At 38.7% G+C, this 24,510-nt stretch overlaps 2 protein-coding genes across 3 annotated transcripts in view; one reads left to right on the top strand and one right to left on the bottom strand.

The window, feature by feature from the left end:
* Positions 1-1,024, bottom strand: part of CDKL3 (cyclin dependent kinase like 3) — a 42,803-nt gene extending 41,779 nt beyond the window's left edge. For both annotated transcript variants that reach the window (XM_089530132.1, XM_089530141.1), the window contains exon 1: positions 1,001-1,024. The gene's annotated coding sequence lies outside the window, so the exon portion shown is untranslated. The remainder of the gene's footprint in view (positions 1-1,000) is intronic.
* Positions 1,025-3,600: 2,576 nt separating this feature from the next.
* UBE2B (ubiquitin conjugating enzyme E2 B) lies at positions 3,601-15,644 on the top strand. The gene is made up of 6 exons (XM_089530119.1): positions 3,601-3,782; positions 9,763-9,843; positions 10,714-10,739; positions 13,504-13,593; positions 14,374-14,462; positions 15,080-15,644. The coding sequence occupies exons 1-6, from the start codon at positions 3,739-3,741 to the stop codon at positions 15,206-15,208; spliced, it is 459 nt and encodes a 152-aa protein (XP_089386245.1). The 5' UTR covers positions 3,601-3,738; the 3' UTR covers positions 15,209-15,644.
* Positions 15,645-24,510: the final 8,866 nt, after the last annotated feature.

The raw sequence follows: 24,510 nt of genomic DNA, 5'->3' as shown, positions 1-24,510 counted from the left end.
GGAACAAACAAGGGCCAGCCTGGTGCCAGTCACATTATGGCAGCAAATAGACATTTTAATGCCCTCCCTTATGCTCATAGTGGCACAGTCACAGTTAAGAAGGTCATTGTTAGTACTTGGATGAGAGGCCACCAATAAATACCAGGTCCTGTAGGCTACATTTCAGAGATAGGAACTGGCAAAACCACCTCTGAGTATTCCTTGCTAAGAAAACCCTATGAAATGTATAGGTTCATCATATGTTGAGAGGCAACTTGAAGGCACATACCCAGACATCAGTGGAGCATTGCTCCACTGTTACCAAAAGACACAGCTGAAGGTGGCTTAGCTCAATAGGCTGTTCCCTACTCTGCAGTAATACCCACTGTCAGCTTCATCAGGAATCTCCTCACTTCACCTTGAGTAGACACATCTCCCAAATTACCACTGTGATGGTGATGACAGATAAGCAAGCCAGAGAGACTAATTTCTGTATTTCTGGTTTTGCTGCTAACCTATTCTTGGAGACTAGAATTTCTTTTCTTCCATCCAGTGCCAGTCCAGTAAGACTTCAATCATAGCTTTGTTGTTATCGACAATTATTATTAGAAAACATTCCCTATATGGTAAAAAGCTTTGCATTTGAATAATAGTATTTGGTCTCTATACTTCCCTTTGACTTGGGAAACTAGGCATTTAGCCCTAGTTCCTTGATTATTACATATTCCTTCCCACCTCTTTTATTTCCCTCCTAGTAAGAGCTAAGAAAACATCACTACTACTACTACTACTACTACTAGTATTATTATTATCTTCCTTTCCCCCAAAAATTGGGACACAAAGCAGTTTACAAATTAAAAGAAAATACAATTAAAAGCCATCAAAAGTGAGCATTAAAATAGAACTAAGCTAGTACAGTATGAAAACACTTCACTCATTCAAAGAATAAAATGCAATTAAAAATAAACAGTTAAGAATACTAAAAAGGATTGAAGCAATAAAAATAAAATTATATACTGACCCTTAAAAACCTTCCAGTTCAGCATCCCACAGTACCAACCATCTGTTAAGGCCTGGTGACCTTTATTGATTCCTCTGGGTTGTCTCACAATCTTTTGGACATTGTTTCTGTAAAAAACTATGATAAACCTTTTAGAATGTAATCCCCAGTTAACACAAGCCACTGTAACTGAATTTAGGATTAATTTGTCCCATTCTTAGAATTAATTTAAATGTTGCCACTTCTTCATCTACTTCCTATACCTTCTCTCCTGTATTCCACCACCATCATCACTCCTGCCTTGCTCAACATTTCTTGCAACACACCTTTCTTCTAGAAACCTTTTACCTCTAGGCTGAGTTAAATGGATTTGCAGCATGACATATGTGATTTTCTTTCAAATAATGTGTTCAGGATAGAGATATAAAACCCCAATTGTAAGTCGCTCTGATAGCCATTAGGGCTGAAGGGTGGGGTATAAATACCATAAATAATAATAATAATAATAATAATAATAATAAGTACTGTAAGTGGAAATCATTTTTTTACAAGCACTGGACAGAATTTGATACCTTGGAATGAATCTGAACCATAATCAGATGCTATCACTTCTCTAATGAGAAAGCAATGACTGATGAACAAGCAATTATGTGAAATAACTGACATAATCAGAAAATAAAATCACTGTCATTACAATGTTTTCAATTCCTTTCAAGGAATAAGGTCGCTTCTTCAAATAACAACATTCCTGTTTAAAAACTCACTAAGCAAACCATGGCAAAATAAAGAATGACAGGATGTCATCAATAGAAAATGCTTTCACAGTAAAGTGTTCACTACCTGAAATAATAAATCCAGTTCAGTTATTTTCTAACTATATGAACAGACAATTACCTCAGTATTAAAATTATAAAGCAAAGAAAATGTATCTACCAGTAAATGACTTAACAAAAAGATGGCAGCAGAAAACTATATATCAAATATACGGAATTCTTTAACTATTTTGAGAGGAGACTTTATTAAGAATTTACTCCAGAATAATCATATGTGAAAAAGAATAAATAATGCAATATAGCACTAAAGCTCTTATTAGATTACATCCTAAAAAGAAAGGTATGCTTACTTTTCTGGATTGAAGTTTTTAAAATGAACTAAAACTGTTAATTTTTAGGAGCTGCATAACATGGTACTATGCATGTTTACCTAGAAGTTCCACTGTGTTAAAAGAAGCATGTAATTGAGCATAGGACAGCACCTTCTTTATTTATTTAGTCAGTTTTAGCTACATATGATTTTACTTCTATTTCTTTTTATCTGTAAACTTCCTTGGGTCCTAGTCTTAGACAAAAGGCAGGTATCAATACAATGTTTGATTGCACCTTTAAAATGTGATGCTAAGATCCTGCTTCTAATAATGTTATGACTTGAACAGAACGTAGATTATGACATTCCTGAAGACATTTCACTGCTTGAACCAGAGCACTAAAAAGCACACTCTGGACTCCACTAGTCATTCACATACTCAGAATCCTACATGCACTTTTCTTCCTTTCTGGTAGTAGAATATATGACAAGTATACTATTAAATAACTAGCAATTTCCTGCCATTTCCCAGCACTTCAAATCAGCAACTTGTCCCATTTTGCCTGCCTACAAGTCAAAACCTCGCTTGGTTCAGTTCTTCTGTGTGAATGGGCCTATAGGTGGTGGGCTTCATCAGGAATGGGAACTGTGCAGCTCTCCAGATGTTACTGGACTGCAACTCCCAGCAGCCCCAGCCAGCAACACCAAGAGTCAGGAATACTGAGAGTTTGGAAGACCACATGATTCCCACTGCTGGCCTATCAGCAACTCTATTTGCATTTAAGACTCATCATGTGTAAGCTCCAATGAATAATCACTAAAGATTTTATGAGCAATAAACCAAAAGTAGATCCTGCAGGCTTCAAGCCTTAACTTCTGGATTTGAATGTCTCCACTTTAGAATATTGTTTACTTAAAAAAAACAAAACCATGGCACTAGAGCTCTATGGAGAAAAAGGCTTTAAAAAGTCTCACAAAACTACAGTTCCCAGAATTCCCTAGCATTGAGCCAGGGCAGTTTAAGCAGCCTCAAAATAGATGCACCTACTTCCTCAGGTGCATTTGGATATCATAATAATAATAATAATAATGTAGAGAGATCTTGTGGCACCTTTGAGACTCACTGAAAGAAAGAAGCTGGGAGCATGAGCTTTCCTATAGATTTCAGCCTATTTCCTCAGATGCATTTGGTGGCATGGAAGTCAGGTACAGATAGATAGATAGATAGATAGATAGATAGATAGATAGATAGAGTCATTGTAATGTGAGGATGTCAATTCAAATGCAAAATTGTATGGAAATGGAGCCCCCTCCGTGTAAATTACAGCCCTGGCTCTTCCCAAGCGACCTCCCCTGACAGGAGGACAGTGAAGCAGAGAAACCCTCACAGCAGCTCCCCCCCCATCTCCCAGAGTGGTACGTCCCTGCGGTTCCCCCTCCGGAGCAGGCGCAGTGGTGCCGCCGCCGCCGCCGCTGCCGCGGAGGGAGGCTGCTTCCCTGCTCTGCTCCCCTCCCCTCCCCTCCCACTGGCGGAGGGAGACGCCATTGCGGAGTTGTTTGTGAAGGAGCGGCGGCGGCGGAGGCGAGGGAGCGCGGGGGGCGTCCGCGGCGGTGCTGAGGCTTTCGGGGGCAGGGATTATTTTCCCTCAGAAGAGAGGGCGAGGCAGAAGAGCATCATGTCCACTCCGGCCAGGAGGAGGCTCATGAGGGACTTCAAGAGGCAAGTGGGCCCCTGCCCCAAAACCCCCTCCTCCCCCAGCCCCCTCCCTTTGCCCCCCAAATTCCCCCCAAACTGAGGGTAGGACAAAGAGGGGCTCCACATTGAATTCCAGTGCCCCCCCAACCCACTCCCTCCTCTTCATTTACTTAGAGGCAAATCAAAGGAGGGCCAGCCTCTGAGGCTGAGAGAGTGTCACTGGCCCCCTTTTAAGACTTTGGTCTCCTCCTTCTATTCTTATGATGCTACTGAGTACCCCACCCTTTCCCCAGAACTGGGACAAGCAGAGAGTGGCTTCACAAAACATGCAAAGAAAAGAATACAGCTGTCCTAGCGATTCCCAAACTGTGGTTCTCCAGGTGTTTGGGGCTCCAGTTCCCAGGATCCCCAGCCCTCTATAGCCTGGGGTTCTGGGAGGCAAAGTCCAAAACACCTGGGAAGGAGACTTGGGGAATCACTGCCAACCTAGAACAGTTGTAGTCTGTTGACATTTCGTGAAGCCACCGCCCATGAGACCCAGTTCTGGAGAAAGAGTGGGATACTAATAAATATAATACAACAATAATGCAATACTACTAATAATAAATTTTATTGATATCCCACCTCTCCCTACGGATCAAGGCGGGTTACAAAGGCACAAATACATAAATAAAATACATAATACATACATAACCAGCACTGCATAATCCCCTATCCCCCTGCCTTACAACAAAAACAGCAGCATTATAAAGGACATATTAAAATTAGTTAAAATAGACATAATTAAAGTGAGACATCTTGGGGCAGAAAGGAGGAGGAGCAGGAGGAGACCAAAGGTTTAAAATGGGGGGGGGGGGGCAGTCACACTCTCTCAGCCTCAGAGGATGGCCCTGGCTAGAGATGTGAAGGCCCACAAGGAAAAAACTAGCCCCATTTTTGTCCATGTTTTACCCCAAAGCATGCTAAAATGAAATATTCCATAACTGATTTTCTTCCTCTTTCCATATTTTTTCGTGCCTTTTCCGCAGGCCTTCTTCACATCTCTAGCCATGGCAAATGGTCTCCTGAAAAAACTTTGCCCAAGGAAACCCCAGAGTAGGTTCACTTTAGGTGACCATAAGTGGGAAAGGACTTGAAGGCACTCGACAACGACGACAACAGCTTCCCTTCCCTTGACAACAGCACCCACCTCATAAAAGAGAGAGGAGGTGGATCTGTACCTTTTAGAGAGGGATCCAAGGGGATCCTGGGTTCTAACCACAACTTTTTGTGTGATGAATGTATTGTGGACAAAAGTGGGCTGGGCATGTGAGAAATAACAGATGTCTGGGGCACCTCAGGTTGGAGGGACTTGACAAGGATGCCAGTCTGTTTACAAGATGTTGGGGGCATCCTTTGTACATAGGTGGTTGTTGTGTGCCATCAAGTTGTTTCCAATTTGACCCTAAGGAGACCTTATCACAGGGTTTTCGTGGCAAGATTTGTTCAGAGGGAGTTTGCCATTGCCTTCCTCTGATGCCAAGAGAGTGTGATTTTCCCCAAGGTCACCCAGTGAGTTTCCATGGCCAAACTTGGATTCAAACCCTGGTCTCCAGAGTCCTAGTCCAACTCTTGAGGTGAAGAAATCATCTGGTTTCTCCCTCTTAGCCCACTTCATCCAAAAGTGGCCTTTGCTGTCTCGGAAGACTGAAATTAAAATTTTCCTTCTTCACAGTCCCAGGCAGGAGGACTGGAGTTGTTACATAAAAGGCCTAGTCGGCTTTTTGGAAATAACCGTGACTTATTTTTAAATTAAATAAATAAAGGAAGGAAGGAAGGAAGGGTTTTAAATGAGTTCAAGATACAGACTTTATTCTTTCAGTTTAATAGGGTTTCACTTACTATGCTCTCCATCTGCTGATTTCAGAGCATCTTGCCAAGGCAGTGCTTCAAAAATAAAAGGAGCCATTGTGAGAGCCTCAGGTTACCCATTGAGCTGTAAATAAAACTTCTTCCAATCCGGTGTCCCCCTGTTCCTCCTCTTCCCTTGGCCATACTGACTCTTAATCTCCACATATGTGCTCCAGAGTGGCGTTTCACTGCATTTGGAACTTGCTCCATTGTGTCCCCTTAAGCTTATGCAAAGAGAATTGGTATACGCATTCGGTTTTGGAAATCAAGACTCTTTGAAAAGTGGGCTGGAGGATGTTGTAACAGATGAGAAGTCTGAAAAACTGGGGAGAGAGAAGCCTAGGAGTTTTTATAGCCAGCTGCTTTCTTCTTATGTAGTTGGGGAAAAGCCAGCTATGCTTTAAAGTGCTATTTCAGTCATGGTATGTAGAAAAAGTTGGTCCTCACAAGGAAACCACTTGATTGTCTCTGGTCCAAAACACACTGCACAAATAATCCAGTTTGAGACCGCTTTAACTGCCCTGGCTCAGCGCTAGGGAATTCTGGGAGCTGTAGTTTTGGGAGCCTTCTCTGTCAGAGAGCTGTGGTGCCAGAATAAACTACTGTTCCCAGGATTTCCTAGCACTGAGCCAGGGCAGTAAAATGGTCTCAGACTGGATCATTTCTGCAGTGTGTTTTGAGCCTCTGTTACTTGGGGGAAGTTGTGGTGTTCTCATGTTTGTTTTTGGCAACTTCCTAGTCGTTCCTTGTCTCTTAGCTTTTACTGACATCTGGAGGCATCTGTAGAGGTTATGCTGAAGTTAGCAAAAATAATCGCCATTTTCTTTTTCTTTTCTTTTTCCGCTCAAGCAGGCTGCCAGGAAAGGGAAACTATCCACAATGACTTTCCTGGCACTGCTTATGCATTCCACAGTGAAACCTGTACAGCTCCTACGACATCACAATTTATAACACTTAAAATGATTTAGATCACTACGTCAGCATAGTAAAGTGTTTCCTTGTAATTACAACAGACTCAGCTGTAGGATGTAAAACTTGGTTTTGGGCTGGAATTGGCAAGACTGACTTTATGAATGGGCAAATATTTCACACTGGGATTATTCCTTATCTGCTGAGTCAGCATAGGACAGCAGATACTAGTCTCACTCCCAGTACATTAAATGGGGTTATGCCAACACAGTAGAATGGCTTGGTGTTGTTACATTGTCAGTAGCGCAGTGGCCATGTGTAACAGCATTTGAATCCCAGACAGTTTTTCTTGAGAACATTGGGGCTAATTTAAAAATAAATGTGTTAAAATTAATTTCAGGAATTGGATATTCTTGTACATTTATCATTCATGCTGAACTGAGCTCTGTGAACCAGCTTTTAATGCTGCCTCGTTGCTTTTAATAGCTGTTTTAATATAGCTAGAAGGCTCAACAGTTATAGCTATAATTTTCAGACTTTTCTGTTGGCTTTATATTTTAATGCCTGTCCCGAGACACTCTGGCTTTGGATTTGGAGGCACTGATGCGTGAAGCAGCATTGAAAATAGGTCTCCAAAACCACTAAACTAGTATGGACTGTGATCATGAAAGGTTTTGAAAACTGTAACAAAACATTTTAAGCAGTTCTTGGCCAGGATTTACACAGCACTTAAAATTTCATCTGGGCCTATTATTATGTGGGCTAAGATGGTTCCTTTGAAAGAAGTATAGGAAATACATGTTTTCTATAAGGCAGGGAGTGTGGTTCCTTTGGCTGTCCCTTCAGCCCCAACCAGCATGGCTAGTGGTAAGGGTGCTGTTGTTGTTGCTGTTGTTGTGTACCTTCAAGTTGTTTCTGACTTATTGTGACCCTTAGGCGAACTTATCCACGGGGTTTTCTTGGGAAGATTTGTTCAAAGAGTTGAAATCTCAAAATATCAGTAGGAGCAAAGGTTCCCTACCCCTGCTGTAAAGGTTCCTGAGCCAAGACAGTCCTTAAATACCTTATTTGTAAAACTATTGAAGAAGACATTCAAAAGACTCAATAGGAAAATACATGGCCACAGAATTCTCAAGATCATAGGATCACAGAGTTGGAACAGGCCTATAACAGGATTTAGCAAAATGACCAAGAAAAGAGGTGAGCTGTATGCCAGGAGAAAACTCTCAATTCAAAGCTTACCTCAACTGTTGCCAGTGACTAGTGTATATGAAATCTCTGCAATATTTGAAATACATCCTGTAACACTTAAGTATTATTCGTTCAAAACATCTTGAATTAATGGGAGAAAGTCTGTTTCGATAGAATTATTTCATTTAGGCTGGCATAGTCAGAAAAGGTCCCTATGGGTTTTGTGATCTCAAGTGAACTCTCTGCGTGTGAAAGCCTAGTTTGGGCTGCAAAATCTTTATAGCTAAAGGCTTTTCACAGCATGGTATTCCTGAAGCTTTAAGATCTAAAGCTATCTTTGAACAACACATGGGGCTTATAATGCTTAGGCCTGGGCTGACATGCAAGCTGGCTATCATGTAGCAACAAGTCACATTCCTTTACTCCCTAGTCAAGGTTTTGGATAGCCTCTTCTGTTGACATTAAATGGATTGAACTGAGCATGCTTGAAAAACAGAGCTATGTAAACAGGAGCTAGAAACTGCAGGCTGACAACACAGTGCTCATAACTTCTCATTATCCTTCAAGCTACTCTGTTGTAAGTGTTGGCTTCCCGGTTAGTGCAAATGTGTTGGTCTGGTGTTGTTACTTATTTACTTATTTATACATTTTGTTATTGTGTGTGTATGTGTATTCATGTCACTTGTTGGCTTATGGCGACCCCATGGATTTCATAGGGTTTTCTAAGGCAAGGAATACTCAGAGGTGGCTTTGCCTCTAAAGTATAAACTACAGCAGGCGTTGTTGCTAACTATCCCCGAGTCAACCCCAACTTATGACGATGTATATTACATTCTGTTTAATTGACTATCCCTTATGAAGACCTTATTGTGGAAGAGTTTTTTGGCTAGGATTATTCAGAGGTTTGCCATTGCCTTTTTCTTAATATAGCTACAATACCTGGTATTCCCTGGTGGTTTCCCTTCCAAGTAGTACCCAGGCTTGACCCTGATTAGCATCTGAGATCAGACAGGATCTGATGCCTTCAGGCTACTGAAGCAGTCATGTTAAGGTTATTAAGAGAACGATTTGCACGGTGTCAAATCTATTTTCCTGCACAAACACGATTAAGGAAGTGTCACAAATACCCTAATATTTGTGTATAATGGTGACATCACTGTGTAGCAAGGTTAAGAGAAGGGAGGCTCCTGTGTTGTATTGTGTAAGGTTACAGAGGTCATATTTGCCATGTGGAAGGAGTTGAGCTTGTGTGTAAGAGATGCCCTCGTAATAATCAGTTTGCAGGATTGAATGACCTACAAAATTATGATGATTCCTGGCTGTGCAGAGGAAAATGCATAGGAGGTTTTTGGAAAGGGGTAGCATATGGAGGTGGGTTGAAATGGAATAGCACAGCACACTGAAGCTAGACTGTTCTACTGTCCAAAATAGAACAGCACAGTTTAATTGTAGTGCAGTACAGATAAATTCAAGTGTGTTTAATGCCCCTATACACACATTTGAATTTCTTTCAGTATTTTTGTGTATGTGTGCTCTGAACAGATAGAATGTCTCCTTCAATAGATATTTGTTAGTATGTGACTTTAAAAACCAATAGTAGTGATCACCCAGGTAAAGGCTTTATCTTGTTTATAAAATTTCTATTTTAATAGTTTGATTTAAATCCTGACTAGTGTCTTTCTTAGTAAGGGAGAATTCTTATGTATTCTATTTTCTTTAGTCAAAGCTCTCCTTTTCTTTGCAAGAATAAGCTATTATTTGATTGTGAAGTCAAAGGCTTTCATGGCCGGCATCCATATTTTTTGTGGGTTTTTTGGGCTATGTGGCCATGTTCTAGAAGAGTTTCTTCCTGACATTTCACCAGCATCTGTGGCTGGCATCTTCAGAGAAGACGCCCCTATACACACATTTGATTACTGATTCAGCTATGATTATTGGCAGTCTGGCTAGTTAATTTGTGTATGTACTGTCAATTTTGACATGTTCTTTTATTTATTTATTTATTCATTTAAAGATTACAAGAAGACCCACCTGTTGGGGTCAGTGGTGCACCATCTGAGAACAATATAATGCAATGGAATGCAGTTATTTTTGGGTAAGTGAAGAATTTCACTAATTCTGAGGAGGATTTATATATTCTGAGTACCTTATTCTGTGATAGACTTTTACGAATGCTAAATAGGAATATTGAAACAATTGATTGCACCTTTGAAAATGTATTTTTAAGTAAATCCTCCGTTAACCTAGTTATCAGTGTAACAGTGCAGCATGGGACATAAAGAGGCTTCTTTAAGTTTAAGGATTATTTTAACTTTATATGTAAATGTGCAAGCATAGAACTCTGTATTAAACATGAAGCAGGCTATCATCAAAATGTGCCAATACCTTCATAATGTTTTGCACAGTGGCCAAGATCCTATTCAGCATATTTGTAGCATGAATATATGTACACTCAGTTAAGCTAGATTGTGTCAACGCACAAGTGTTTATACAATACAGATCTCAAGCCAACAATCCTTATGGTGCAACTACCTACAGTTAGATACCTCTTACTTCCGTTTCATATTTATGCAAATTAGGGCAAGTAAAATTGCTTGTCAACATAGTGCACCCACTTTTAAAAATTTGTTCTGGATTCCATCTTTCCACCAGGTCTAAGAAAATGCAACAGCTGCTGGCACAGTATTAATTATGCCAGCATAGGTACACAACAGTAATCTGGCCATTGTTTGAAATTCCTGTGATTGCAGCCACGTGCAAAACTATTGTGTTAGGCAGACTTTATCAAAGCAAATGCAGTGAAGTCTTGAGAGTCAGCATAGAACTTGTCTTCAGGAAAATATACTACAGTTGACAGTTTTATGGGAACCTAAATTGTAGCAGGACAGTTGTAAAAAGGAGTTCTGTTTTAATTCACCCACATTAAAGGCATTTTTCTATAAAGCTCTTTTCTCTTTTCTTTCAGGCCGGAAGGGACTCCCTTTGAAGACGGTAAATTCTTTAATCTTCATTTTCCTGTTGCTTGCCTTTTCTTGGAACACAAGCATGCTCAGTTCAAATTAGCATCTATTAGCTACATTTGCTGTCTGAAGTGGTTATTATTTAGGTCCAGCTTCAGTAACAATATAGGAAAAAGTAGGAAACAATATCCAAAGATCTGTGTCTTACAAATGTATACAAATGCCATGTGTCCTAAATCAGGGATGGAAACTGTGATTCTCTAGATATCTTGGTCTGTATCTGCCATCATCCCTTTCCATTGTTTAGGCTGCCTAGAATTGATGGGAATTGCAATCTGACAACATCTGGAAAGCTGCACATTTCCTATCCCTGCTATTCACATTAAAAACCAGTTATTATTACAATAATATAAACACATATTTGTGTTTTGAATGACTTAAATGTAAATATATAAACATTTGTTTTGCCATATGCTAACAATGTATGTACAGTCAGCCCTCTGTATCTGTAGATTCTTTATCCATGGATTCAACCATCCACATCTTGAAAATATTCAAAAATATATAAATTCCATAAAGCAAATCTTGATTTTGCCATTTTATATAAAGGTAACCATTTTATTGTGCCCTTATATTTAATGGAATGTGAGCACATATTTTGGTATCCACAGGGGTCCTGGAAGCAAACCCTAGCAGATACTAAGAACCCACTGTATGTGCCTTCTAGTTGCCTGTCAACTTATATCAACTTCATGAATTTCATAGGGTTTTCTTCGGCAAAGAATACTCAGAGGTGATTTTTCCAATTCCTTGCTCTGAAATATAGCTTACAGCACCTGGTATTCGTTGACAGTCTCACATCCAATTACAAACTAGGCCTGACCCTGCTTAGCTTCCAAGATCCATGGGGATCTGGTACCTTTAGAGTATTTAAAAAGGAGCCCTGGTGGCACAATGGTTAAATGCTAGTACTGCAACCACAAGGTTGTGAGTTCAATCACAGGGCTCCAAGGTTGACTCAGCTGTTCATCCTTTCATAGATCAGAAAAATGAGTACCTAGCTTGTTGGCCACATGGCCAGTAATGCATGTTCAAGGGAGCTTTTGACTTGTATTTCTTGAATAGTAGTCTGTGTACATGGCAAATTGCTTTTGAAAGTGGAATGAATTGATCCTCCTCCCCCCCAGTTCTGCTGATGTACTGGTTTCCATCAAGGAACTCAAGTCATGAAACAGAGCATTCAAATTTAACTGTTGATGGGCAGCTTGGTTCTCTTCCAGACTGGAATTAAATGGTGTTCAACTTGATTTTAAAAAGAATGGATGCCGGGATGTGTTTGTGGGGTTTTTTCTCTTTTGGATATCTGGTTTTATCTATAGCACATGATCCTGACTCATGTTCTGTTATTTGAAAATAAAAAGAACTTGACAGTCCCTTGAACATATCTGTATATAAAACTGTCCTAGTTAAAATAACTACAGCAAAGGGTGGGAATGTTCTGGCAGGGCTTAAACAGACTATTTTAGCCTTCCATTATTCATGCTTAAGTGTTGTGTCTTATAGTATTATTTTTTAATAGCAGAAAGTCTGCTTCATTACAAGCAGTTGCATGGATTTTTTTCATGTGTTTTTTTTTATCTGTATACATAATTTATTGCAATAGGACCAAGGATTGGAAATATTTTTAAAGACAAGGATATAATGGTTGTCAATAAATTTAAGATCTAATGATTGTCACTGCTGTATATTAATATTCACGTCCTAAAAAGAGGGTGGGTATTTTATATTAGATTTTCATGTAAATCAGAGTAAGTTTATGGTTAAGACTGCTTAAATTGGTATCTTTCTTGATCATGTCACTTATGGCTGAAACATGGTAGAGATAAGGGGAGTAATTTTTGTAAAGGTTCCTGAAAAAAACCTACATATAAGACATCAAGTGTGCTCCTGTGTTTAACCTGAGATCCTGTGGTCTTATTAGCACATTAGGACTAGGACTGACATTTAAATAAATAAAAGAGTTTAGAATTACTTTGGAAGAGCATCTTTCACAGAACAATCTTTCTCAGATACTGTCTTTCCAAAAAACTTTTTTGACATCCTCTCTTTAGATCAAGAGTAGGCAAAATATAGCCCTCCCATTTTGTAGGATGGCACTCCCAGCATACCTATCCATTGGCTATGCTGGTTGGGGCTGATGAGAGTTGCAGTCCTATTACATCTCGGGGGCTTCTCTTCACCCCCACACTGCTTTCAAGAAATGTTTGCTTAGAGTGAGCATATCTATCTATATGTATTTTCCCCAATAAAGGGTTTTGTTTTTTTTAAAAAATAAGTGTTATTTTCTGTTCTTTTTTTTCCCCCTTTCTCTTTTTGCATACAAATGCATTAATAGTTGAGTACTTACATTGTGCTATTGTTTCTATTCCATAGTCTCTTGAGATATTAAAAGGTTGTTGATGTTATTTTCTATTAATAGCTGTGTACTGCAATTTTAGCAGTGCTTGAAATAAAAATAATCACCTAGTTTAATGCTGTTTTTAGTGTAGATCCAATTGTTATTTAGAATGTTTTGTGAAAAAATAAAATGTTAGTTTAATTTTACTATTTTGCAGCTGTTTTTTAAAACAAATTTTAGAAATACATTGTATGACTAGGAACTACCTCAAAATAAGTTGATGAGGTGAGATACAAATATATTCAAAGTGTAAAATGCTATGTTTTTGGCTCTTGAAAATAGTGTCTTGTGTGTGATTTCTACTTTTGTTTCCCCCGCCCTCTTTTTCTTTACATAGGTACCTTTAAGCTAATAATAGAATTTTCAGAAGAATATCCAAATAAACCTCCAACTGTTAGGTTTTTATCAAAAATGTTCCACCCCAATGGTAAGTATTCATGATGGTTCAGGTATAAAACATGCAATGTTGTATCATTTTCTACCCGTCCTTATAATTTGCTGAAGACAATCTTCAAAGCAGCTGCTTAGCTCAGAGGCTCTTCACTGCCTGCGAGCTGCAGTTGTTGGTTGTTGTTAATCTATTTCTGAAGGGCCTAAATATATTTAGATGTGATACAGAGTGATAAAAAGAGACACTGTGAGCCTAAAGGCTCTTAGTCTGAAGAAAGACTTGTCCTTCCTTAGGAGAGAAGCTTAAAATTAAATAAAATTACTGCTTTGTGTGGAAGCTCACAACATGCCATTGATGAGAAAGAACACACACTCTGGTATGGTGCACATTTATTTTCCCACTGTTTTGGAATGAGTTAGATATCAAGATAGTCTCTCTGTCTTTACGTTGCTGCAAATTAGAAAACTAAGTTTCTACTGATCACATGATTATAATGATTCTTAATAAAAAGTAAATTATGAATAATCAGTATGCGATCTGTTCTCCTTCATGGAGCCTACATAAATGGTATAAGTCGTTCTCCTGATATGCACCTGTATGAGATTAGTTGTAGGCTGCCCTACTGTTGAAAACGTATAAAAGGAGGAAATTCTTCTCAGAAAAAAAATTATGTACCTTTCTTTACTAGGAAATAAGAACTGAAATACTGAATCTCTGGGGAAATATATTACTGTCTTTTTCAGTGTTTGAAAAAGATAGTCATTGAATCAAGTTGAAATAGCAGTGGTTTAATTCTAAAACCTTCTTTTATTTTAGTATATGCAGATGGTAGCATATGTTTAGATATCCTTCAGAATCGCTGGAGTCCAACATATGATGTTTCATCTATTTTAACCTCAATCCAGGTAACTATTAAATAACACATGAATCTACTCTTCATCAGAGCAGAGGAAGAATTGCTAGCTCTTCGTCAGTTTGCTATAGTGAATAGTTTGAAATGTTCATATTTACCATGTAATTAGGTGGTAATGCTAGTCTGGTTCAGAAACATCACTTGACAGAATTTTTATGGTCATTATAGAGTGTGGCACACTACTTTTTAAAAGTTATTACTAACGATAGTGAGTCTAAATCCAACACAAAGTTAGGTATCCTTAAGCCCATAGAAATCAATAGGCTGAAGCATTCCTAATACTGTATTAGATTGAAGCTATATTTCTAAAGGCCCTCAAATGTTGTCACTTGCCATTGTAGCTATAATTTTTAAAATCAACTCTTTACATAAATGTGCTGTGCTGTGCTGCCTTCAAGGTGGGTGTGGAGTGGGTAGTGTCAGGTGTACCTACAATATGTATGTCTCCCAGTGCAAGATCTTGGCTCATATTTCTAACACCAGGACATCAGCTAGTTTTTTTTTTTAAATAGTATTTTGATTGTGGGTGGCTGGATTACCCTGTTTTGCTGATAAGGCTAATGGATATTTCTCTGCATTTTTGCCCCTCCTTGGCTTCTCACCCTCTAGTCACTGCTTGACGAACCTAATCCAAATAGTCCTGCCAACAGTCAGGCTGCACAGCTTTATCAGGAAAACAAACGTGAATATGAAAAAAGAGTTTCTGCTATTGTTGAACAAAGTTGGAATGATTCATAAGAAATGACTACTTCGCTAACCGGCATCCTCATAATCATCATGTACAATTTAACTTGCGATAGGAAATGCTCCTGGAACTTCTCAAGTGCCACGTTTGACTTGCATACAGATGTATTTGCAAAAATAAGCCCTTCAGTTTCAGAACTCTACAAGCTTGTGTACCTTGATTAATGTAATTTTTATTGCATGTTATGACCTAAGTTATTGCTTCATAAATTTGTAATATATCCTGTTTGTATTTTTTTCAAAGTGTATAATGTTGGTGTGAAGTTTTCATGACAGAATATACATATTTTGTAAATCTGTACTTTTTTCAAAATACTGAATGCCTTATTTTTGAATTCTTTAGATTTTTAAATTGGACAAAAATCACTTAACAGAGTTTTATATATAAAATATTTCATGTAAAGCTGAAATACATAACCTCAGTGCAAGACATTTTTCTGTCACTTCTTTCAGTTTCCTTTCCATGGACTCAGAGAACACTTGCATGCACACTTATTATAAAATGCATCTCCAGATAATGAGATGTTCTTTTATGCATGCAGTCTCAAATTCTGCTCAGATAAGATATTTTTTTTCCTGGTGGTAAAATAACCTTACTGTTCTCAACACTTCTCCCCATTGGGGAAGTAGTACATTGCCCTACATGAGTGATGTAGGGGTTTTCTAGAGGCTTGTTTACATTTGTTCTATGGCTTTCACTTGGGGCCTCCATAAAATAGGTGCCTTCCTCTAGTTGTGTAAAGTAGATTAAGGTAAGAGAGAACCCAGTAAGCTTTATGTCTGAGTGGCAACATTTAACTTCTCCACATCCAGACCTAACATGGTCATGTCTGTAGTTGCCAAAGCATACCTGGTGAGTAAATACAAACAGTCCCACTGGTGCCTAATTCATACCAGTGCCTTAGATATACAGCTCCCCAACAGTGGGCTTTTGTACTGTTGTGATTTTTACACATTCTACTTGGTAATTCTGTCACCTTAGGGAAGATGCAGAAGATTTACACAAAGTCAGGCTTGGAAATAGCATTACATTCTAATGAATATGAAGAAAAGCTTTATAGCCTTAATGCCTGTATCCCTCCCGCCTATTTTTTTCGTTTTTACTGAGTTTGAGCTTAATTATTAATTTTCAAGTATGGACCAATTCATGATGAAGGCAAAAATACAAGAGATGTATTTGGCCACATAGTCCGAAAATCCTACAAAAAACTATGGATGCCGGCCATGAAAGCCTGTGACTTCATACAAGATTTTGTTTGCAAAATAGTTTCCCATTTTCTTGTTAAGATAAAAATTATTTGAATTTTTCATCTAAAACATTTTGAGCAATTCATAGCCATCAGTGATTTATGGAACACTGCTAAAGAAGCCTGTGAGAATTGGGAGGGACTATTTGAAAACATCCTAGATCAATTCATTCACAAAATTTTAATAATGCTGAAACATTTCTAGTATTTCTTTCCTGCTATGGGATAGAAAGCACACTTAATATTCAAAGTTAAATTAAATACCAAAAAACATCCTGAATTCACTGTTGTGTATAAACTAGTAATGCTACAGTAAACCTTATTGGCACTCTTCTTCATCACGCAAAATCAATAGCTAGACACATGTTTTACTTATAACCAGACTTTGGTCCTAGATCATTGCAAGTATGTACTGTATTTGGACAAACAGTTCATTCAGTTTCCCTCGTGGCTCTGCCTGTGTGATCTTTGTTATGGCTGAGGTCATATTGCATATTTATAAATAGTACTGATGTACTGATATCAGAATACATGTTACTATAACAACCTCATTAGCAGGCATACTAGGTCATTTAAAGCCTGGCTTTGCCAAATGAAAGAGAAACACTTAGCTGCTAGGTATGCTTACTAGCTGACTTTCAAAGATGATAACAGAAAAATGGGAGATTATTATCAAATACACAGTGGTCAAAATTATTTTCATATGAAGCTTTAAGAGGGGACTGTTACACAAGTGATTGCTTGTGTAAAAAACATGGGACATTTTAATCTCACAATAATAAATGATAAAATTAAGGGAGTGGATGTTAACAACCAACTTGTGCAGTTTTACTGGATATATTAAATACCAACAGTAACATTTTAAAAGAATGACTTTCTGTTGCTAAGGATATGAAGAGAGAAGAGCATGAGTAGCTTTTTAAGTAAAAATACATATTTCTAAGTGGCACCAATTTTCTTGACTAGCACAAGCTCCGGTTGTAAGGTTATTCCTAGAAAGGTGTTGGCAAAGGGTTAAAGGGCAAGCAACTGAGCAAAGAGTCTGTACTGCAGCTAAATTGGACTTCACCATCTTGGGTGAAGTAGGGAACAAGAATGCCTATCCACTTTCTTCCAGAGGAAGGGGAAGGCAGCCCGAATATTTCCCCAATCAACCTTGGATCAAACTGATTTTATAATGTGATAGACAGCACCAGACTAGGTAGCCTAAACTGCTGTAAGGCAACTTTGCCTTGCTGTAACTGGATGAAGTATACTTTCCACAGCATAATTGTGCTGCTCAAAGCAGATAGGAAGAACTACTGCATTACTTATTTTTATTTATTTTGTATATTTCTTAACTACCCTTTGAGACCAACCTATGCTATAGATCATTAAACTTCCATTGGTTATTAAAATTACCCTAAATTCAAGCAATTTAAAAATTAACCTGTTAAAAATGATCCACATATGTGGCAGCAGAAAATAAACCCTTTTATTTAAGAGAAAACAATTACATTTTAAATATTCTTCAGGCAGCCATAGAGGATGCTCGTATGTCTCTGGAGAGGATTCCGTAGGGTAGGTGCCAACACTGAGAAGGCCCTTTCTGTAGTTTTTGTTATGTTGGTATCAGGGCAAGACGTAGGACCTCTGCAGTGGTTTATAAGAAGGCATACAAAATTTTAAATAATCGAAACGATACAGGGTTTTAAAGGTCAAAACACCAGCATTTGGACTGAATAGAATTGCATTGGCCACCAATATACCTAGTGGAGAACTGCTGTCTTATGAGAATCTAGCCCTCAACAAGGACATGGAGCAGCCATGTGCAGATAGCTTCACAAACAAGAACAACTTAGCTGTGCCTTTTAAGCAAGTGGAGCAGTAGCCCAACAGCCCTTTCTCCTCATAAACACCTTTTTGAAAGACCTGTTTGGGAGCAGAAGGGCATTTAATCCTTTCCCTGCCTCATTTAACTCCAAATTGTTTTCTCCCATAACGTGGTTTTAAAAAAGCCACTGAAATGTGTATTAAGAGTCCCACAGGGGTGGGGTGGGGAAAGGAGTCTCCTGGGAGAAAGACAATTTGGAACAGCATGGTGGGTTAGGAAAGAGTTGTGTGCTCCTCATTGCCATCTTCCTGTTCTTCAGCAAGTAAAGTAGCTGTTGAGTGACTGTGACATGCAACACACACACCATGTAGCTCTTCCACAGTTTTATCAGAAAAACATTTCTGTATAAAAGGTTTTTATTTCTTTGTACAATGGGCTGCCCCCATAATAAATAAGTAAGTAAGTAAGTAAGTAAGTCTTTTCTCTAGGAACATCGAGGTTCTCCAGCACAACTCTGTGGTCACCATCTGACAGAATTGCGCTGGAGGACCTAAAGATTCCCAGAGATAACATATTAATCAAAATCACAAATAATCAAATCCACAAAAGTCAAAGCTGCAAATGTGGAAGGCCAACTGTACAGTAGACTGAACTCTCATTTAAAATGAATCATGTTAAAAACCATTGTACATCCTTCATAACATTACTACAATGTCTGCAAATTCTCTGATATCTATTGCATAAAGAAAGAGTGAGGTATGACTAGATGGGAATTAAACTCCCATGGAGCCCTAACCAGTATAGCCAATGATACAGAAAGTCTTACTGGCTTTTATGTCAGTGGACCTGTGAATCTTCTCCTGGTTTTTGTCCAAACATGGAGCTTTCTAAGATGCTGAGCTCTAGCCTCAAAATAGGTTCAGCAACCTTGGATAGCTCTGTTAAAACCCAGAGCAGTATAAAAAACCTAGAACAGATTCACTGTCACACTTTCATGGACAATTTCAGCTGGCACAGTCCAAAGTGTCCAGTGTTCCCCCCTCCTCAACATAAAGTGAGCCCCATAAGGCAGAAGTGAAACATGTGGCCTTCCAGATCTCAAACAGCAACTCCCATCCACCATAGACAGTGTTACCAGTGGTGAGAGATCATAGAATGTGGAGTCCTATAAATATCTGGAGAGTTTCCTACCAGATATTTCCCCATCACAACTCTAGATCCAGGCAAAACAGGTTTCAACCAGGTAGATGTGGCTTGTATTTCAGTTACCTAGAACAATCAGCAGCCTCTGGTATCCACTCCCCTCTCAATTAAACAAGTTGCACAAAGGTAATGGTTTGCCTGATTTTGAAATTGATTTGACCTTCCTGAAAAATAATTGTAACATACAGCCAATTAGATTGGAATATAAAATGTTGAAAAATTACAACTTGCGGACTCTGTAGACACCAGACCTAGAATAATATCACACTGTATATAGCGTTATTAGAACCAGTGCACAGTAACCTTGTGCAAAAACCTAGGCCCTGACAGGTTCTACTGTGTCCTATACAAAAAAGTATTGAGAGCTTGAGTTACTGGTTCTTTCACCCACCATGGAATGAATTTGCTCCTACAATGCATGAAGTTCACTGATCCATTAGATCAGTGGTTCTCAAACTGTTGGGCAGGACCCCTGGGAAGGTATCGCTTGCAACAAGGTGATGCAAGACTTGGAGGCCCAGATCCCTCCACCTCCTCCTTTTCCAAAACTTTTTATATGTAAAATTTATACATGCATTGAGTTAAATATTGAATTTTCTTTAATGAAACTCTTCTAATTTGAACAATATTATTTCCTTATGAAATGTTAAAATATGAATATACATGAATGTGCGAACAAAAATATGCACACTAAATAAAATAACTTTATTCATATGTACTACATCAAGAGGGGCCAACGTCAGCATGTAGATATAAAGGGAGGTTCCAAGAGTTAAAAGTTTGAGTACCACTGCATTAGATTCAGATTTAGGACTGAGAGAACATACACCTAATTAGTTTATGGAACTCACTTCCCCAAGATGGTAGTGTGGGTCGCTGATCTACATAGCTTTACAAGCAGGTAAAAAATAGTCATAAAAAACAAGTCAATCAGGGGCTATTAGCCATAATGACTAAATAGAAATGTCATTTGTTGGCATCCAACCAGCAAGGGAGTGCTTAAGCCCTACTTGTGGGCTTTCCAAAAGAAAATCGCTTGCCACTATTAAAAATAGGGCTGGCTGATGGAGGAAACAAAGCTCTCCTTATGTTCTTATGACACCACATTGAAGGCTTTATCTAATTCTTATTAAAAAGTGGCTAAACTAAATCTCATGAAAAGAAGTGCTAGTAAGATTTAGTGTAGTGTTATCTGTGTCCATGTAAAGGTGATTTTAGGGCATGTTCTAGTATTCAATTTTACTTTTAGTGTTGGAACCTTGCCTGTTTTCCATCTTCTAGGAGGAAAGAAATACGTATTTTAATTTGTTAAAACATTCCAGCATTGTAAACATAGCTAGGCATCTGAATTTCATTACTAAACGGACCTAGGATGGAGACTGGTTCAAGTGGAAAACACAAAACCCTTCCAATTTTGACCTCATGTGAATATTTAGTGGAACTAAACTGAACAAGTATGGGGTGAAGGAGGGGAAATACATAGGATGGTATGCAAACATTGTTTCCCCCCATATGTATTTAGTACTCTGTGGCTGGAATTGTGTAGATGCATTACATTAGCAGTTGTGCTTTTTCTAGGCTTATGAAAGGCAAGAGAAGGCAAACAAAATGCCAGCTCCAAGCATCCTGTTTCTGCAATGCCTCTCTTCCTTCATAGCCTTTTCCCTCCTGCTGCCATGGTTTTTGCCATAGTTACATTGGCATAGTCTCCTAACAGGATTCCAACTTCCTTCTCCTTTCTTAAAGTACTCTCTTTAAAATACTTTACTCAAATAACTAACAGACTAGTATACTAAATTTATTAACTATGGCTGGAATTCATAATCATTCAAATGTGTAACGCAGAGTTACACATTTGTAAGTGATTTATATTCACAATCTCTATGTATTCAATAGTAAAAACAGCAGTAAAAATCACCCAAGCTTGACTGGCCAGCTGCTGCTGCAAGCAATGCAGGTTTGTTCTCCTGTCAGCTGGGAAGCAGTTGACTAACCATCTCACCATCCCTCACACAATCTCCATGCATTTGAAGATTGTGCCAGGAACCCTGCTTCTGCCTGTCACACTGTAGATTGCTCATAGAAATGGGGTGCAAACATCAGTCTGTAACTCCTCAACAGAAGAAATAGCTGCTCATTGCTCAAAGCAACTGACACTTGATAAGTCAGGACTGGGTGAGTTGGCCAGATGCCATTTAACTATACCTGCCTATAGTTTCAGCCTACCATTCTCCCACTGATCTCAGGATAGTGTGCATTATTGTTGTTCACGTCCATTTGATCCTCAGAACACCCCAAGAGTGACCACACTGGCAAAGGCAGCATTGACTGTAATGACACTGAATCCAGGTGGTGCAACAATCTAGGGCAAATAAGGTCTTGCTCTTAAACAGCAGCACTCAATTGGAACATACATCTCCTGAATCTACAGAACACTGGAAGCCTATATATTTCTACTCAGACAAAATCCCATTGTCCAATGGGATTTAGTTCTATGAGGTGTGAATAGCAGGGACAACTGCACAGGGGCAGCATCCTATTTTCATCTTTTCGCACACATGCACGCAACACCTCACCCGTCGGACTCACTGATGTGTCACCAAAACACTGGAAATGATGCCACGCCACTTCTGGTTGTGGAGAGCAGTTGGAGCGTTGTTGCAGAAGGGGTTCTGGTTGAACACAAAGGAATTCAGGGGTCACATGCAACGTTCAGGCTGTATTTTCCCCTATTCAATGTACAGGATTGTAACCTCTCATTTTGACTACTGCATAATACAAAATTAGTTCAGTTTCTCACTTCTGACAATCGTTTTGAAACCTTGATCAAGTCAGATGAGGTTTTAAGGCTCCGCTCACTGACATTCTTAAAACTGCACAGGAGGAAAATTTATCTGGCTAGTACTGTATCACATACAATATGCACCCTTTTAATTTAGAACAGTAACATTTACATTACTCAGATCTAGCATCCAACTTCAGTTGGCAACTGCAATAATGGGCTCCCCTTTTTAATCGTATTTGTCAGCCTTATTCTTATAACTCTGACAGATGACCAGTAATTCAAAATGTTTACTTTATAATTAGTTGAAGAGCAATTCACCTAAACTGCACTCCCCAGAAATGATTCCAAATTAGTGTAACACCACAAATTTTAGGAGTCTGGTCCAAAACACACTGCAGAAATAATCCAGTTTAAGACCACTTTAACTGCTCTGACTAGGGAATCTTGGGAATTGTATTTATTATGACACCAGCGCTCTCTGACAGAGAAGGCTAAATGTCTCACAAAACTGCAGTTCCCCGAATTCCCAAGCACTGAACCAGGGAACTTAAAGCAGTCTCAGACTGGATTATTTCTGCAGTGTGTTTTGGACCTGAGTATTATTTTTATGGGTAGGGTGAATGTTGGATGTCTGTGGGCAGAGCAATGGAATTAGGAGGTGGAAGATCTCTCCTGTTCTCTGGAGACTGCATGAGCATCCCAAAAGCATATTCTGGTGGACTGAGAAAACCATCTGGAGCCAGTTTTCTGGCAGCCCCAGGACTATAGGGGAGAAACAGAGGGCATGGAAGCTGCCTTGTGTTGATGAATTAAAGGCCCAAAGTCTTTTATGAAGCTGAAGGCATGCATAAAAGAAAGCCATCTAGGCAGGATATTGGGGATACTGTACAGCCATTCAGTTTTATAGAACAGCACACCCAAATCACCTCAATTTTATCAAATAATGCACTCAAATCAAATATGACCAAACTTTCAATAATACTCCATTTCCTTCTCTGCTGAAGCCAACTAATATAATAAAACATAGGCCTGTTACAGACTGCCAAAATAAAGCTGTTTCGGATCTCTTTGGAGGTATGCTATTTAAATGATGTATGGGTCCTAAGAGTCCGGAGGCCGCGCCAAAGCCACACTCCATTCCTAAGCACTGGAGTGCAGCTTTGGTGCAGCTTCCGGATTCTTAGGATGCATGCATCATTTAAACAGCATACCTCCAAAGAGATCCGAAGCAGCTTTATTTTGGCAGTCTGTAACAGGCCATAGTTTCAAATACAACACTATTTTAAAACAAAAACCCTATGGGTTAGATCCACATTTTATCATCTGCAGCATAGACACATTGAAAACACTGGTACTTCAAATTATGTCTTTGATTTTAGTGGGTGTAACTCTAAATACGTCTGTCTGGATCTAACATCTTGCAACTATTATTTTCTTAAAAGCAGAACCTTTAGTTCAGTAAAACAATACCGCCAGAAACTCACAAAGTATTTTACAAGTCTTTTTCAAAATGAACATCTTATACGAAGTTCTAAGCCTACTTAATAGTTCAGTTTAAAGGCCTGCAAACCTCGACTATAGTGGGCTTCAGGCAGTACAAAATGTTCTATATAAAACCAAGAAAATATAGAAAGGGACTGACTCCATATGACATTACAGTATCTGCATTAATAACCTTATAGACTGCTCTGGCTTCACACTTCCCTCTCTCTAAAACCAAGTCTTTAGCTCAAAATTGGAAAAAGACACATAAGAAATGCATTGGACCTTTTAAAAAAGACAGATGGGATATTTTTAAAATTTGTTGTCTTTCATTTAAAGCATTACAGTACGAGATGGATATTAACGAGCTTTTATTTTTCTTATGTTAACATTTAATACCAGTAGTATTACTGGTGGGATGGGGTGAGTAGATTTGAATTTCTTTTCAACCTTTTTCCTTAGCTTTTAAAGAGGAAAGTGTTTGGCACATATATTGTGTATTTTGTACAGAAAATTAAGTGGAAAATGAATTAGGGGCGAAACAGACAGCCCCTTTGTGATGACTTCCTGGTGGCTTGGGGGCGTGTCATTTAACACAAGTTGCCCCTTCAGGGCTGTCTGTTTCAGCCCTTAGTTTATTTATCTTCTGAAAAGAAATGTGTGTTGTCTGAGTGGTGTGCAGGTTTATTTTAGAGTAGCAAAGGAGAAAATAGCAAACATATTCAAATATGTGGCATTCAAAGAAGGAAGAAAAGGAAGCACGATG

The sequence above is a fragment of the Sceloporus occidentalis genome, unplaced genomic scaffold, assembly GCF_023333645.1.
Source record: "Sceloporus occidentalis isolate IW3139 unplaced genomic scaffold, rSceOcc1.0.p SCAF_1, whole genome shotgun sequence".
NCBI lineage: Eukaryota > Metazoa > Chordata > Lepidosauria > Squamata > Phrynosomatidae > Sceloporus > Sceloporus occidentalis.
This window is presented reverse-complemented; position numbering and strand designations above follow the sequence as displayed.

What these genes read in the sequence shown, in the direction of transcription:
- UBE2B (XM_089530119.1), top strand. Translation starts at nt 3,739, where the DNA reads ATGTCCACTCCGGCCAGGAGGAGGCTCATGAGGGACTTCAAGAG. An exon ending in TGGAATGCAGTTATTTTTGG is followed by an intron (nt 9,844 to 10,713) that starts GTAAGTGAAGAA and finishes CTTTTCTTTCAG; the next exon opens with GCCGGAAGGGACTCCCTTTG. An exon ending in AAAAATGTTCCACCCCAATG is followed by an intron (nt 13,594 to 14,373) that starts GTAAGTATTCAT and finishes CTTTTATTTTAG; the next exon opens with TATATGCAGATGGTAGCATA.